The 17,998-nt window shown below is 25.6% G+C and overlaps 1 protein-coding gene across 4 annotated transcripts in view; it reads right to left on the bottom strand.

Annotated features, from left to right (window-relative positions):
* Nucleotides 1-17,998, bottom strand: part of LOC100198982 (von Willebrand factor D and EGF domain-containing protein) — a 72,147-nt gene that overhangs the window by 17,594 nt on the left and 36,555 nt on the right. For all 4 annotated transcript variants that reach the window (XM_065795822.1, XM_065795824.1, XM_065795825.1 and 1 more), the window contains 5 exons: nucleotides 12,985-13,188; nucleotides 12,823-12,882; nucleotides 10,232-10,476; nucleotides 9,925-10,014; nucleotides 4,018-4,341 (listed from right to left, as the gene is read on the bottom strand). In XM_065795822.1, coding sequence (XP_065651894.1) covers nucleotides 4,018-4,341; nucleotides 9,925-10,014; nucleotides 10,232-10,476; nucleotides 12,823-12,882; nucleotides 12,985-13,188 — 923 coding nt within the window. The remainder of the gene's footprint in view (nucleotides 1-4,017; nucleotides 4,342-9,924; nucleotides 10,015-10,231; nucleotides 10,477-12,822; nucleotides 12,883-12,984; nucleotides 13,189-17,998) is intronic.

The following is a 17,998-nucleotide window of genomic DNA, read 5'->3' as shown; positions in this document are numbered from 1 at the left end:
TACCAGAGATGTGGTGGGAATCTAACTCGAAACTTCACACATATGACAACTCACATAACTTTAGGAGACATACAAAAAGTATAGAGAATAAAATTATTCCATAAGACTTTTTTTCAGTAAAATATAATATTTAGGCAGTAGTGGTGTAGCGGTAGAGTATTTCCTTCATAAGCGAGAGGTTCCAAGTTTGATTCCCACCATGCCCCATGCTCAACTTGTATCTCAGTGCCGAGGCCTTGTTCGTCAAAGTTTGTGTTTCGGAGTTATAGAGTTGAGAGAGGGTTGTAACTACAACTAAGTAGCCTCCTTGTCTGTAGTGACCTTCTCGGCCTTGGGGAGGTGAACTTAAATTAAAAAAAATATAAAATAAAAATAATATAATAATACACTAGACAATAACTGTAAAACAACAGTGTTAAGATGGCATAGATGATCACCTAACTTTCATTTTTTTTCTTTAAAACATTGGTATCATATTTTATAATAAAACTATGATCAACAAAATCTGAAACATTCTTTATCTTTATATGTTAAACTAACTTTGAATAGCTTATATTCCAAATCAACATTACTCAAAAAACAACTGCATAAATTACAGAACTTGTTAGGTGACTCAGTCAAAAACAATGTAATAACAGAATGAAAACTGGACAATAAATGGAGGGGTCAGAATGTTCACCAGAGTTTTGAAAATTGGAATAACAGATGCCATTTTCCAGAAGGCAGGAAAATAAGACTAATTCAAACATTTATTAAACAGTTTGGAGTAAATAAAGAGAGTTATGAAGAACAATTTTTCAAGAATGTGACAGGAATGTTGTCTGGACCCAAAGCCATAATAGATTTATAAAGATCATTGCATGTTCTTTACCAACTAAGGAAGAAAAAGAAGAAACCGAACACATGCTAGGATCAGAGACAAGACTTAAATCAAAGAGTAAAGGTAATTTTTTAGGGTTGTCAGGAAAACACATCACAAAGTTAACTAGCTAACTAGCTCATAATAAACTAAATATTCTACAAGATTATTGTAAGAAATAAAAACCTGGAACATTTAATGAAAACTTTACAAAACGTCTGATATGCGTTATCACTTGTGATACAAACATGATAACTTTGTGATACACACTTAAATTACTTTTATTATGTTAAACAAGTTTAGGGTAGGTTGAAAGCACACTTTTAATGCAATGTTTAAATAATTGGTAACTCAGATGAAACCCAATTTTTTCAGCCAATCGTTATAGCAATAATTTAGAACTTCCTATTTTTATGAATGGTAATGTACTCAATGATTCATCTTTTAGGATTAACTCTTACTTCCGATCTTTCTTGAAAACCATATATCAAATTGATTGCAAAATTAACGTTTTTAGACAAGGTGCAAAAACGCATTGTAAACATAGTTGGACATACTCTTGCTGCCAACCTTGCTGCAAGAGCAGGTTGCATTATCACATCATCGTAATGTTGCATCTCTTTCTCTTTTGTACAAATACTATAATGGGCACTGCTCTAAAGAGCGGCCTCTCTTTTGCTATCAACTAAAATCCATTTTTGTGTTACTCATCAGTCAATTAAGTCTCATCCTTTTTCTGTGACTGTTCCTAAGTGCTCCAAAAACTCTTATTCCTCTAGTTTTTTTCCTCGAACATCAGCTCTTTGGAATTTGCTTCATTCATTTTGCTTTCCTAATTTGCAATCTTTTAAGTCATCTGTCAATCGTTATCTTGCTCTATAAACTTCATCTTTTCTCTTCCAGTAACTTCAAACTCTAACAGTGGTTGCTTTAGAAGCTTTGTTGGAAGTGAAGATGTTGAAAAAAAAAATTGAAAAGGAAGAACAAAAGCCTTTTAAGTTTAAATGAGACTTTTTTTAGAATAAAAAAAGCAAAACTTCAACAAATAAATCAAAGTTGATCACTAATCAATATTTATTAATATGAGTGCTTGAATAAAAATGAAAGTCAACGAAGTTAAACCCATAGATAAGCCTAAATTTTATTTCTATATATAGTTAAATACATCAATATACTACATTATTTTTATTAGATAGTAATTATAGTCCTTCTATACTGCACATATTTTTTGTTTAACTTAATTTGAACAAATTAAAGTTAAACAAAACTTTTGTTAAAACAAATATTTTACTGAAAGCCTGTTAGGAAATTGATACTTGTTGGATATTGCACAATCCATCAACTCTTTAAACCTGGTATAAGAAACTACTTTTTATTGTGAATATAAGTGACTCTAAATTAACTAAAACAAGAAAGTAACATAAAAACTAAGTCTAAATAAATAAGCATGCGCTTGCATGATGATAACTAACACAAATAAATATACATATACATTTTTTATATAAAGATAATATTTTACAAAATTGTCATTTAAACTTTTGTAACATTAATGTGAACTTTTTAAAATTACTTGATTTATTAAAATCACGTAAAATATATCTTTAGACTTGATTTATCAAATCACTTATAATTTATCTTTAGACTTATTTAAATATTGCAAAATAAAAAAGTAATTGCGTTGTAAAAGTTGTTATGTTGTTTCTATAGAATGGGTAAGGAGAAAATGCAAATTAAATTTTTAGATCCAACTGTTAAAAAAGTAAAAATTGAAGCATCACACAGTTTGAAGTTTCTTTTAAATTTTAAAGAATGTTTGTTGCGAATTTTTAACACAAATGTGTTAAGCATGAAAACCCAACAAGGGAACAGTAAGTATGTTTAATATTATTGTGTTTTGAATGTTGTAAAAGAGTTAATATTATCTATAACTTGCAATTACCTGGCATCTTAAATAAACTTTAAATTAATTTTAATTATAACTATAAAAAAAGTTATAAAAACACAACATTTTTAAAAAATATCTTAAAAAGATAACTAGTTAATTATACTACTTATTAACTATTAACCACGTTACTTAACAAACAACTTATTAACTATTAACGTTACTTAAAAAATGAGTTATTAACTATTAACGTTACTTAACAAATGACTTATTAACTATTAACGTTACTTAACAAATGACTTATTAACTATTAACGTTACTTAACAAATGACTTATTAACTATTAACGTTACTTAACAAATGACTTATTAACTATTTACGTTACTTAACAAATGACTTAATAACTATTAACGTTACTTAACAAATAAGTAAAATAAATTTCAGTTAACTAGAATTGCTAAAACTAAGAAAAAATAATCAGAACTAGTGGGCAGTTACTTAAATCATCTTTTCAACAAATGTAAAAAAAATCAAGATGAATAATCACCATCATAAAAATCACTTGAGAAATAAAAGGAAAGTTGTGTTTTATATCTCTTTATAAAATTATTGTGATGACAAGAACTACTTCACATTAAACAACTTGCTTCAATACCAGTTTGGTAATGACTCTTATAAATAACCAGACCAGATAATCAGTTCTATTTGGTTCAGTTCAGATGATCAGTTCATTTGGTTTTCTATTTCAACCAAAAATAAAAGCAAAGCCAATATTTGTTTAAGTAAAAAGTGTATTAAACAAAAACAAAAACTAAGCAAGAAACTTGTTCTATTGAGAATATTCAGGCAATCATTAAACTAGAATAATACATGAAAGTCTGACTTCCTGATAATGTTTACTAACTAGGGACCATGATCAGAAAGAAATCACAATTATATATGATGATCAGGTAATAAAAATGATCAAGGTTGCACAATAACTTTCTGATGATTTATGTATAAGTTGTTTACAACAAATTTATTTTTATCAACTTTTATATCTTCGCCATCTTTTATCATAAATAACTCTATGTTGCATATTAGAAGTACAGGTTTTAAAAATTGAGAGATTTTTTTTAACAGAGTACATTTAAGCATGAAATCTCTGAGAGAGTGAGTCCAGGGAATGCTTTAAATAAACTTTTTCTTACACGATATCTTAGAGAATACCCTGACACTCTTTGTAACATTTTTGCTAAAATTTAAAAATTAAAAAACAGTTCAAATTCAAAAAATACCTCAACATCTGTAATTTTTTTATGACAATTCCAGTCAACTGGATCTATATGATCAGGAATAAACAGTTTTAAAAACATCCGTTGAAGTCCATCATCAACAAAATCTCTTTTAGCAACTACTTCAACTTCATGTTTTTGACCAGCTGGCCCAGGTTTGAATTTTAATGTACAGTAATCTACAAAACTGTCAGTTTTGGTTTGACCTAACTCAACAAGAACTTCACAACTTTCAGTTCCATCTTCACATACAATTGGTACTGTTGATGTAACGGTAATTTTTTGTGGTTTATCTTTTTCTGAAAGATCTAATATTTTTGGAGTTATCTAAAAAAATTATAATTGTTACAACTATTTTAACCTGCTACATACTATTATCATTATTATGATTATTATTATTTTTACTATTAGCATTGTTAAATTGACTTCTTAGATGAAAATAACTTCATGCTGAAAAATAAGTTTTGAAACCCACTTTTGAGGTCCCTGCTTTTACTATATACACTCTAAAACCCTTAGTTATTTAACCGAAAAGCAGGGAACCTGAACATTGAAATAAAATACTGATTTTTTTTTCTCCTATAAACTATGAAAAGAGCTAACTATTAATTTAGAATTGGTTGAACTTTTTTTTTCTAATTACAAAAATTTATATTAGTTTAGACAAAAAACTATTATTTATTATTAGAAAAAAAAAAATTATTTGAATAGAATGACTTTCATGATTTAATTAAAATCTTGACTGTCATAAACAAAAACTATGCATATTTTTTGAATTATTTATTTTAAAAACAATTAAAAAACATAAGTTAGTATCATATTTTCACTTAAGTAAGTTAGTATCTAATTTATACTTAAGTTTTTGATTATAAACTCCCAATTATTAACTATACAAAAAAATTGAAAAAAATAAAAATAAAATTTTCCTGAACCGTCCATTTACTTTTTAACATGCACATTTTTTCCCTGAGCTTAGAAAAAAATTAAACACTTTTCCTTACATAGTGTGCATAGTGTTGGCAAGTCAAATAACTATTATAACTTGGTGTAAGTTGCAATCTAAGTTTGAACATGATAATCAAATAAGTCAAATCAATAAGGAGGGCTAGAATTGTGAATTTATTGGAAAAATATTATAAAATTTATAGTCATGATATTAAATATTAAGTAAATTACACTAAAAGTCTTTCTTTTCATTTTTACCTAATAGGCTACTTATAAGTTTTATATGAAAACATTAAAAACTAAATTTCACTTTTCATATGTGTATGTTTGGTGGTGTGTTTGGGCATAAAGGCACTTCATAAATCAGACATAAAATCAAACACACTATGTAAGGAAAAGTGTTCAATTTTTTTCTAAGCTCAGGGAAAAAATGTGCATGTTAAAAAGTAAATGGACGGTTCAGGAAAAAGCTAGGGCATTTAAAAACTGAGTTTAATTCAGCCTTAATTAAAGACTTATTTCTAGTATTGATTGTGACATACTTTTAAATTCATACATACTTTGTTGCAATATATAATACAAACTAAAGTACAACAATAACTTTATTTTTTATTGTTTTTAATATATTTTGGGCAATTTTCATTGTTCTGATTTTGTAACTTCCCCATGAGTACCCACTATTTTTTTTTTCTGAAATCACTGTAATAAAATCTATTAAAGCAGAAGAAAAAAAAATCTTATTAAAACTAGTGTTGATCCTAGTTGTTTTGAAGTGGAGGTACATTTTCCTAAGTTTTAGCCGCAGCCATTTTTAGAAGTCTATAATTTTTCACTGAGTTGTATCTTATCAGTAAGTTTCTAAAAATATGGAAGCTTAACATATATAGAAAGAAAAAATTTGTCTTTTTGCTTCTTAAACTGCAGGTTTTGTATATTGACTCATCAAAAAATCAACTTTTTATATTTGCAAACAATTTTTTAGGTTTTTTAGGGAGCCATTATGGAGAAAATGTGAGATTCGAGAATTCAATGTCAAAGTTTAATTAAAGTAAGTCTTGAGTTGTATACAATAAAAAAAACTAGAAGGTTTTCTGAAATTTTGTTTTTTTGCATTATCTATATTGCAAAAAACAAAATTTCAAAGTATGAACAAAACATGTTTATGCTACTGAAGTTTTTACTATTGAAAAAATCAGAAATTTCAAATCACCATATCTCATGAACAACAAAAGATTTTATGCTGAAATTTTCAGGAATTGTTTTTCTCATTAATAAGAAACCCACTAAGTTTCATCAAAATCTGAGGAGGGTCGATGTTGAAATCCTAAAATATTGGTCTATTTGGCATGAAATGACCCAATATAGGAAAGTTTAAAACAAAACAAAAAAAAAACAAAGTATAATTAGCCAAAAATAAATTTTTTTAGGATTAGAAAACTTGATATTTGCTTTGTTCTAAAGAAAAAACATGGGAACAACCTAGATTCACACAATTCAGATATATATTTTTTAAAAGATCAAAAGAAGACACAGAAAATGACCCTTAGTTCAAAGGATTTATAATATTGCCTTGGTTCAAAGGATTTATAAATTGTTAAAAAAGTAACAAAAAATAAAAGATTTAACATTGGCTAAGCGACAAAATCAAACTGAGAATACTGATTCTTTAGCATCAAAACAAAGTAAAGTCTCCTCCTGCCAGGATTACATATATATAGCAAACATAATTGAATCAGAAACTTAGTGAATCAGAGATGATTATAAGAATTTCTGGAACTTACACTCACTTATGTCCAGATATAAACTGTAACCTACTTATGTCCTATTTATGATATAAATGCTCTGGGATCGGTTTCCCATGCACATTTTATGGCAAAGTCTTTATATTATCCTAAACTCCAAGTTTTAAGTAATCAGTTGCGCAGTTTAAAAGAAGAATTCAGTAAAATGTTAGAATTTTTTTCTATATTTTATGCGTGTGTTTGTGCAATTCTCTTCAGCTTTTTCTGCACCTTTTCAAAACATAAAAGCATACTGGGAGATGATCCAGTATTGAAAGTGGATAGAATCATATAATTGAGGAGCTAGTGATGTACTAAAAAGATTTAAAAAAGCATTAAAATAATTAGAGCAACATACATGGTATGAAGATCAAACCTTGGCTACACGCAGTTCCAGAACTTGGAGATGATGATAAAGAAAAAGCTTCAATAGTTCTTTTCTGACAAACTGTTTCTACACACTATGAGAAGTATTAAAATTTAAATCTTCTGAAAAAATCTGGACTTACAAGAGAAACAGCTAAGCATGTCACATATTAGCTAAACTGCCCTTGTTCTAGAGCTTTGTTGACCAATTTAAAGTTTTCATTGAATTTATTTTCTAACTGTATGTGGTCAATAACTGCTAGAAACAGGCTATCAAGCTTGTCTCAAATCTATGTGATAAAAATGACAGACAAAAAATACTGTTGGCTATTCAGCAAAGTAGGGTCAAATTAAGAGAGTTCGAAAAAGAAAAAAAAAGGAAGTATATTAAGGAGTACAAACATTTTTTGATTTTAAAACATATTTTTAACTAATGCTTATAATTGATTTATTATTGTTAACCATAACAATGTTATTGTATTATTTTTCTTAGCTGTAAATTAATTTGTTTCTTAAAACTATCCAAGCAATTTGAGATTTAGCAAATAAAATTGTTGATTAAAATTGTAAAGGATATAATAAAAATCTAACAAAAATTTTAAATCAAAAACTAAAATAACAAGGCAAATAGCCGATAAACATTTTGTAAAAAAAAAAAAAAAAAAAATTACAAAACAAAGTGGGAGTGAAATATCCTTCCCCACTGACCCCCAGGCTTTTTTATAGGGTTTTCATTGCAGAAAATTATTCTAAAAGTTTTATATTGGTTAAAATCTCTATTAAGTACAATTAAAAATTAATTTTAAATTAAAAATATAAATTTTTAAAAATAACCTCTAAATTTGTTGTTTTTTTAATGTTATTTTGATAATTTAATAAAAATAAAAAATAAAATGTTGTTACTATTTATACCAGAAGTTATCTTCCAAAATTAAAAATTAAAATTATTGGAATGGATTTCAAAGTTTCAATAAATAGTTGCAAACAACTCAAATAACTCAAAAAATGGAACTTAAACTTTAGTTAATGACACAGCTAAAAATTTTCCAGAAAATAACATCTGGGATAAGATACAAGATTTAGAAAACTGAAAATAACAGAGCTTAGCATCAGATAGCAGGACCTTTTTACATTTAATTCTTGCAGTTATGAAAAGAAATTTGTTTTCAAAAGAGATGTTCTTGTAAAAAGGATTAAAAAAAAAAGATTCTGTTTTAATATAGCAACCGCACAAGATAGTGAAAAATGTGGAGTAGAATGAGGCTTGACTTAAAACTGACAAGAAGGAATAAAAGCTTCCAAACCTGTTTGTATACAGGAGGTTAGAGATGAGGCTCATTTATGCATACATAACATATATATCTATGGATATAACATATATTTAAATGCTGGCGAACAAAATTTGTATAAACTTAAGTATTTATATGAGGTAGTATTTGCCTAAAGAGAAGATGACAATCAGATGGATGTGTGGTATGACTTTAACAAAATAAAAAACAGCATGAAAGGTTTATGCTAAAGCATCAAGCTAAAGATGATGATGATGATGATGATGATGATGATGATGATTATGTTGATCATAATGATGTTTATATATAAACACACATGCATGTGTATTTGAAGTATAACAAAAATTTTTTATAAAACATATAAACTTTAGGGTGCATCAATGTTTATGAAGCCCCGATCACAAACCGGGCTCCTGCTATTTTTTATTAAATCTGGTCTGGGCCCTGATCAAATTTTAAGCCCAGTCGCTCACTACCCCATAGGTATTTCTTATAAATATGGTAGATGAAACGCCAATACTTATTTTTGAAAATAAACTTTAACTGTTCACCCAGGGCTTTAGCCATTATCTAATCACACAAATTTTGCTATGAACTTTGCTTGCTATGAAGCTTGAACTCCATTTTTGAGATTTTGAGAATAACCATTCTCACGAGTATGTTTTTACATACTCATGAGAATGTTTTTTTAATTTATTTTGCTTTTCAAGTTTAAAACTGCTTGCAACTATATTTGACCAATATGCCTGAAAATTTAGACAAAGTTTTAAATGCATTGTCTTGAAATCCAATAAATATTTTTTAATACTTTTTTGGAACTTGTCTTCTAGCATGTATAGCATGAACATACTAAAATACTAAAATCATGTATAGCATAAACATACTACAATATTTTATATTTTTATAAATTTTGTCACATAATGTTTGAAAAATAAGGAAATTTTTAATGTATATATTCATAAAATTACTTAAAACAAGGACCTTTTGCCCATTTTACCCTAGTAAAATAAATGTTTTGAAAATTAATTTAGACTTTTTTAAAAATTGATTTAGACTTTTTAGAATTCATTAAAAAAAAAATTGTTGTTTTATTTCAGAGTTTAAGGTCCCTGCTTTTCAGTTTAAAAAATTTGGGGTACAAATTGTAAAGGTGGAAATCTAAAAAAACGGGTTTCAAAATTGTTGAAACATGATTCAAGCTTTATATTAGGCTGTCTTAAAAAAAACTTTTGTTTTCAGACATTTATATAATTCAGCCCATTAAAATTGAAGTAGATCGCTTTTTAAGAATTTTTGATTTTTGAATCCCTTTTACCTTTTTAAAAATTTTTTCTTTATTTCAAGACTGAAATTTGTAGTTGCATCAGCAATTGTCAAAAGAAAAAAAAGTTGTCAAAAAAAATCAGCAAATTGGAGAAAATTGTAATACTAAATGTTGTACCTAAGATAAAATATGTTATTCACAAGAATCAAAATCATTTTGTAACTTTGAACTTTAACTAATTTTTATGCTAAACGAGTTTTCTTACTTGAAATCCTGCAAAGAACTCATTACTTTTTCGAACTGGACTTTTAAGGCTCTCAGTTCCAATGTAATATGAATGCACTTTGCAATAAATCTAAATAAAAATAATCATGCTTATTAAAATTATGTAAAAGTAATTGATATTAAAATAGCAAAGATAAAAAAAAGTTTTAAAAGTTATAAAAATTAGCTTATAATTAATAAAAAACTGAACAATCGTAGACAAAAGTAATAACATTACTTTAAAACACTAAATTTAATTTTATAAATAATAACAATTAAAAGTTGCGTAGCATAAAAATATGACTTACATTATAACCCATGCAAAATGTAGCATTCTCTCCATATTTATTAGTATTTTGAAGAAAAGCTTCATTTTGATCACTTGTAAAAATTTCAGGACCTTTAATTTGTTTTTCTTCAGGACCTTGAAACCAGGTGACTTCATACCGTGCCTTGCTATCTTTCACTGTGTTAAATTTACAACCAAATCTTATTCGTTTATTTTTAACTCCAACAGTGACAACTGGATCTTTGTCTATCTTGGGAAAACTACCTACATAAATAAAAAAACATTTACTACTTATATCAATAGACACCCGCGTTCCCATGAGAGACCTTTTCAGGACTACCCTGGCAATAATGCAACACTCACAATATTGTGAGTGTTCTGAACACATATTTCAATATTAGTATTGAAATATGCATACTTTTAATGTTTTGATTGTTAATGTTAAAGTTTAACACATTGTAAAATTGTTTGAATGTTTGTGTATTGATTTGTTGGCACTTTATATTTCTGTTCACAAGAGAACATGGCTTTTTTAAATGTATTTTTTGTAAATGTGGATAACAAATGATTTTTTATTGTTATTCTTTTTAGAATGCATAATAAACTTGAAGAAAAAAGTTTATCATAACCAGAAGTGACACAGAACACTCAGTGCTCGGCCAACCTTGTAAACTTCCAAAAAGTTAATTGCCTACAAAAGCAGAAGTCTTTAAGCATTATCTAAACATCAGAAACGCTAAGACTTTCTCACAATCCTTAGACTCTGAAGAACCATCAATCAGATATGTAAATATTATAGTAGCTGGCTCACATTTGCCAATCACCTGCTTCGGTTATAAAGGTTGATTGTAAAGCCAACAATAAGTCTGATAAAAATTGTTGATTAAATCATCAAAGTTTACTGTTTCTGTTTGTTTTTAACCAAGAAAAATTGGAAACACGTTGAAGTGGCAAAGAATTTTTTCATGATTATGAAATATATTCGTAGTCTTAATCATCCTGATACAATAACAATGCAAAGAAACTAATTAAAGGCAAGAAAAAAATGGTTGATGCAGCAAAGAAAATTATTGTATGTAGAAGAGAGGATAATACTGATAGGGTACATTTTTTCTCTCTACAAAAAATTTCTCTCAATTTCCATGATTTCTCATATTTAGAAATGATCGACTGGTCAAATTTATAGTAGTAGATATCTCTTCTCCTCCGATTTTATCTGAAGTAAGCAATGAAGACCTCTTAATTAATGTTACAAATGGCACTCTACAAGTTCCTGATATTCCATATCATTCTCAAAATGTTGAACCTCTGGTCAAAGAAGTATCTACAGTATCCAAGATTGTCACAACCTATGAAAAATGTCACGGAATGCTTGTTTACGCTTCAAAATTGAAGCTTAAATATCCAAAATTCGACAGTAAAAAGGACTTTATATAAGGATTTTGCATTTTCACATTCTTTTTTAGTATACAAATGTAGCTTTTAATCTTTACATGGTGATTGTACTTATTTTCAGGTGATATGTAGGCAAATAACAGTGGATCTTATACTCATATAATATAAGCAAAAGTTGCCTCCTTTAAACTAATTTCAAAAAGGCTAATATTTTTTAGGTAGTCATATTACATGATGTAGCAACTTTTCCCACTAGTAACGATGCAAAAATCAGAAAAATTAAAAATATGACCCACCGTAATATATATATATATATATATATATATATATATATATATATATATACAATATTTACAATAATTACAAAAGTAATGACCATGTAAAATTTACACCTTCTTCATTAGGAGAGGTTGGAAATTTAACATTTTTTAACAGTTTTTTAATGCTAAAAGATTATTAGATAAAATTTAAAATCTTACAATGAAATTATAATTAACAAAAAAAAATATTTTAACATTTAACTGCCTTATTCTTTGGGGTAGATTGAGCAAACTTTTGGGCAATTTATAAGGAATTTTTATTATACGGTTTTAGACTTTTATATATGTTAGTTAAATATACTTTTTTAATATTACCTCGTAATGGAATAAAAACACGTGACCAATTCAAATATCAAAGAAACTTTTTCAGATATAAATCTTTATATTTTATTATTATAACAATGTATTACTAAATGTCTAATTTATATTGAATAGAAAACAGACAAAATACCTACAAATTTATTCTACTTCTCAAAACAAATCAAATTAGTTTTTTTATAAAATGAATTCTCCTTCTAAAAACAAATTAAATTAGTTTTTTATAAAATAAAAAACTAAATTAATTTGTTTTAGAAGTATAATAAATTTTTAGGCATTTTGTCTGATATTTTTTATTCAATATAAATTAGATAATTAATAACTTTTTGTTATAAGATTTAATTAATGTAAAACTAACAGTAAACAGCCCGATTGAATTTAAATCATCAATTCATTGGGGAACCCATTGCTACAATTTTTTAACAAAAAGACTTTTAATTTTGAAAAAGCAAAAGAAATCCTACCTAAATCAATCCTTCAATAATAAATAAATCCTTTAACATAATGATTTTATGTTAACGAATATAAAAAAAAAAAAAAAAAAATTATTTATTCAAAACAACCCAACAAACCTTACTTGAGCAAGGTGTAAATCCTGTTTGAGAATTTTCGCCTGGATCACACTTTTTTTCGCTGCCTAAAAAATACACCAAAAAATTTAAAAAGAATTGTTTTAAATTGCAACTGAAATACAAGTTGTTACAATTAAAATTTCTCATAACTATTTGCTACTTTTCACCTGCGCAGTATCTCATAGGACAACCAGGGACTGGTTGTAAGTAATAAACAAAATATTCTTCATTGTTTTGAAAACATTTCTTTACTTGAACATCAACTTTGTTAGCACAAGGATTTTTATCAACTACAACACATGCTGGTATCGTTTTTATTTCATTCACTCCAGTTGGTTCAGCGCCATTAAGCCAAACAGGGTTCTTTACACCTTATTAAAATAAAATAAAAGTATGGTGGTCATGAGTAGTGATGCAAAAAAAAAGGTTTGGAGTTCCATCATTTAAATTTTTATTAAGGATATTTAGCATTAAAAAATAAAATAATTTTTAACAATAAAAAAGTTCTTAACAATGAAAAAGCTCTATCATATTTAAATAAATTTTATATAAATAAATAATAAAAATAAATAACTTAAAATGTTCAAAAGTTAAGCTCTATCATAATTAAATAAATTATATAAAATTAAAATAAATTTAAATAATTAACTTAACTAATACATTGTTTTTAAAAAAATATAACACTCTAGTTTTATAAAGCAAAACAAATCAGGAGAGAACTCACTGATGTTTGTGGAGAAAAAAATACACGAATAAAACATTAGCATAAATGGTTTTTAAAAATGCTAAAGGATTTATGAAATTGGCATGTGAATGACAAGGCACAAAGATGGGTAGATTTATATAATAAAAAAAGGTCAAGACTAAGAACTACTATTCAATCAGAACTAAGAAAATACTATTCACAAGAGAATTAATCTTAGACACTAACTTTGCAATATATTAAATATATGGTTTAGAAAACATTAATGTTTAAGTATAAATAAGTGTGCTGTAATTTAAAGCAACTTTTTATAAAAAAAAATTTTTATATGTATATATAAATATATATATATATATATATATATATATATATATATATATATATATATATATATATATATATATATATATATATATATATATATATATATATATATATATATAGGCTTGAACAGGAATGGCGTGTGATCGCACTCTGTAACTGACCAATTTGACCATGGCTGTTTTAATGTTTTAACTATTTAAATGCAATAAAAAAATCATTATGTTACTAACAACAATTAATCATTGATCTTTATTAACATTTTTATTTTACGCGAAGGCTTTAAATAAAATAAAAAATTAATTATAATGATAGTTTAAAGTAAACGCACTTTGTGTAAAATAAAAATGTAAATTTTTTTTAGTAGGCATGTATTTTTTATGATAAATTTAAACGATTTGTTTAAATTTAACTATTTTTCCGTCTCTTTCTAAAAATCTTTCATAAGATTTATTTTTTTAAATACTTTAAATTATAAGTTTAAAATCTTCCTGCAGCAATGGAATAATTTAATTGCTTTATTTTTTTTGTTTCTATTTTTACAAAGAATTGTTTAAAATTATTTTTTCTTATACTTGACTTACTAATGAAATGATTAAAAATTACTATTTTAAAAAGATTACTTTATTATTTAAAAAATATATATATATATTTTTTTGGAAACTTTTTCAAAAAAAAAATGTTTATTCAATTTAAAACTATTATATTTTTTTGATTTCAATGATTTAGTTTCACTTTTTAAATAAACAACAAATTAAACAAAATTTGTTTAATTTGTTGTTTATTTAAAATAAGGCAATCATTAGAAGTAATTTGTAAAGCCTGCCAGCCTGATGGCACCTAGTATAACGCGGTTTCCCACCTGGTTTAAAAATCCCAAAGGTTCTTAAGATCATGGTAAAAAAAAAAATTAAATCAGTTTCAGATTTAAAGTGTTGCGCTAGACGAGTAAAAAACGCAGTTAGTACGCACGACAGGGAAATGAATAAAGTTAATGAATTAAGAATTAAGATCAATTTTTTCCATGCTTTATATAAGGTTACTTTCTATATATATATATATATATATATATATATATATAGAAAGTAACCATATATATATATATATATATATATATATATATATATATATATATATATATATATATATATATATATATATATATATATATATATATATATATATATATATATATATATATATATATATGTTTGTGTGCCACAAAACTTGAAATCAATTTTTGAAAGCTTTTTTCTCAACCAATTTTGCTCAAATTTTGCACACTTAATCATTTTCGATGACAATACAAGGAAATGGAAAAATTTGACCAAAAAAAGTTAATTAAGTTAACAAAAATTTAATTTGTATTTCCCCATATATTTTATTTATTTGATATGAATTGCGTATTACGTCACAAAAATCATTAATTTGCAAATTATTTGCAGTTTCGAAGACATTAAAGCGCAGCGATTCAAAACCTATTGTTTTAAGTTATTAAGTAATAAGTCTTAAGTTATTAAGTTAAAAACCTATTGTTCTAAGTTATTAAGTTAATAAGTCTTAAGTTATTAAGTTAAAAAAGAAAAATTTAGTAAAAACAGTAATTTTTAAATTTAAAAAAAAAAAAAAAACAGTAAATTTTTCTTCTACAATAGATAACAAAAAAAGAATTTCTAGGCCCAATAGAATTCTGCTTGCATAAAGCGTGGATTTGAAAAAAGAATTTTTTTTGATTTACTAGTTGATGCGAAAAAACGTGTCATCATTAACAAGCAAGATCATTTATTCAAAAGTTGAAAAAAAAATTATTTTTAATTTTTAATTGACGTCAGTTATTCTCCAGTTAAAATTGTTCAATACGTTTTATAAATTATTTCATTAATTTATTTTTGTTATTCAAAAAATCTTTATTTACATTCTTGTTGTTTATCTTAAGTTAGGAAAGTTACAAATAAAATTTGCATATTAATAAATATTATAATTTAAAATAAGTTAATAACGTTTTTATTTTAAAAGATTTATTAATAATTTCGGTAAAATAAGTTAGCTGGTAAAGTAAACCGAAAATAACAACAAAAAAATCAAAAATAAAACATGCACTGAAACGTATTGTATATTTTATATTTGCGTAAAACATAAACGAAGATAATTAAATAATATTATTAATTATTAACAATATTTACAATAATTACAAAAATTTTTTTTTTTTAAATTTACAAATACAAAATTTACGTAGAAATTTAATGTATATCTGTAAATTAAAAAAAAAAAAAAAATTAGTTTTTGTATTTAAATATATTTTTTTACTTAAATACCTAATTTACTAGATATTTAAATATGCCGATTAAATTTAGTTGATACCCACATTTTAAAATACTATAGCGTCTGTATGATATTTTGTTGACTACGGCATATTTCCGCTAAATGATCAGGTCTGTGAATCGTGAAAAGACGAAAAAAATAAAATGATAAATTTTGCGTTATCATAAAATATAAATGTTTGAAGCGAAAAAACCCAGACCGAAGACTCTTTTCTTTTTTTTAAATCTTTTTAAAATCCCAATCGCTTGTCCAAATTCGAATAAGATTTTAAATAAACACGATTTTTAGGTAAAATGAACATCATAGATTAAAAATTTGATCTATTCCGATCGTTTATTGGCGCTTGTTCTTAATTGCAAGTTCTTTTTTGGTCGGAATTCTTGTATTTTTTGTAAAAATTGATAAAAATATTGTATTTTGACAACTATGTAAAGCTAATATAGGTCAGAGACGATTAGAACTAGGATCTATAGAAAATTAAGGCACTTTTTCAAAAGGTTTTTAACTAAATTTAGTTAACGCCGATGAGTGAAAGTGATCTAAAGACTCCGAAATGGTATTCTTTAAATTCATTATTATGGGTAGTAAAAAGGATTAGAAAATTATATAAAAAAGAGAAAGGTTTCTTCAAATATTAAAAAACCTGAAGCGAAAAAACATCTAAAGCTTTTGTTTGGACATATTACGCTTATAAAATCATGCTAAATTCAAATAAATAAGTTCGAATAATTTGTAAATCGCCTTAACTACACCGAGTATTTAAATTAAAGTAGCATTATATTTGACGGAAATTGGCGAGCCAACCAAGTTTTTCAATTAAAAGTTATTTAAATTTCGGAAACTTTAATTTAACTTTCATTTAAAAGCTATTGATTTAATAAGTTTTTTAACTTTTGAATGTATCTATGATAAAAATTGTAATATAAAATATGAGGAACAATAATGCGATTAACTATGTAAGAAAGTTAAGAAAATTTTTTTAAGTATTTTAAAATTTTTAGTTTTAAAATGCTAAAGTATTTAAAAACTGAAACATTCAAAATCTTTCCATATAATTAGGGTTGCCAACGTCTGGATTTTACGAAAATTAAATTTTAAGGATTTTAAAAACCTGTAATAATTTTTTTTAGAGTTTTCCGTCATAAAAGCCGTAAATTTCTGGCATTCCTACGTATAACGTATAGCGTATAACGTATAACGTATATATATAACGTTTTTTATCGACTGTGGTTAATTAAAAAGTTGTTTCAGCAAGTTAAAAAGTTTCAAGAGGATCTTGGAAATTGTCAAAAATGTTTTGTTAAAAATTAAATACTATTTAGCCTTTTTTTTACATTTATAATTTAAAAATGAAAATAAAAATAATAGAAGACAATATGTGTAACTAATCGTTTAAACCTTTTACAACTGCATTTAAAAGCGACGTACGCAATTAAAATAGATCAAAGTTTCAATGAATAAATTTATTAATTCAATCATTAAAAAAATTGCAAACGATTGTCTTTTTTTTTTTTTTCTCTCTACAATATTAAACAAAGGAGATAAGCGATTTAAAAATAAAAACTGACGAAGATTGCTAAAAATTAAAAAAGTTTAATAATTAGAATTAAACATTTAAAAAATATAAAAATATTCCTGAAAAATAAAATAGAAAAATATTCCTATGAATATGAATACCCAGCAAAAATACCCAGCAAAAATACTCTATGAATACCCAGCAAAAATATAAAACTTTTATTGAAACTTAATTGTTTCTAAAAAATTGTATCTACTTTTTTAAATGTCAGAATGTAATGACCTCTTTTTTTTTTCGGCGGCACCTAAATTCCTAATTT

Source organism: Hydra vulgaris, chromosome 04 (assembly GCF_038396675.1).
Source record: "Hydra vulgaris chromosome 04, alternate assembly HydraT2T_AEP".
NCBI lineage: Eukaryota > Metazoa > Cnidaria > Hydrozoa > Anthoathecata > Hydridae > Hydra > Hydra vulgaris.
The sequence above is the reverse complement of the archived record's forward strand: the minus strand, read 5'-3'. Positions and strand labels throughout refer to the sequence as shown.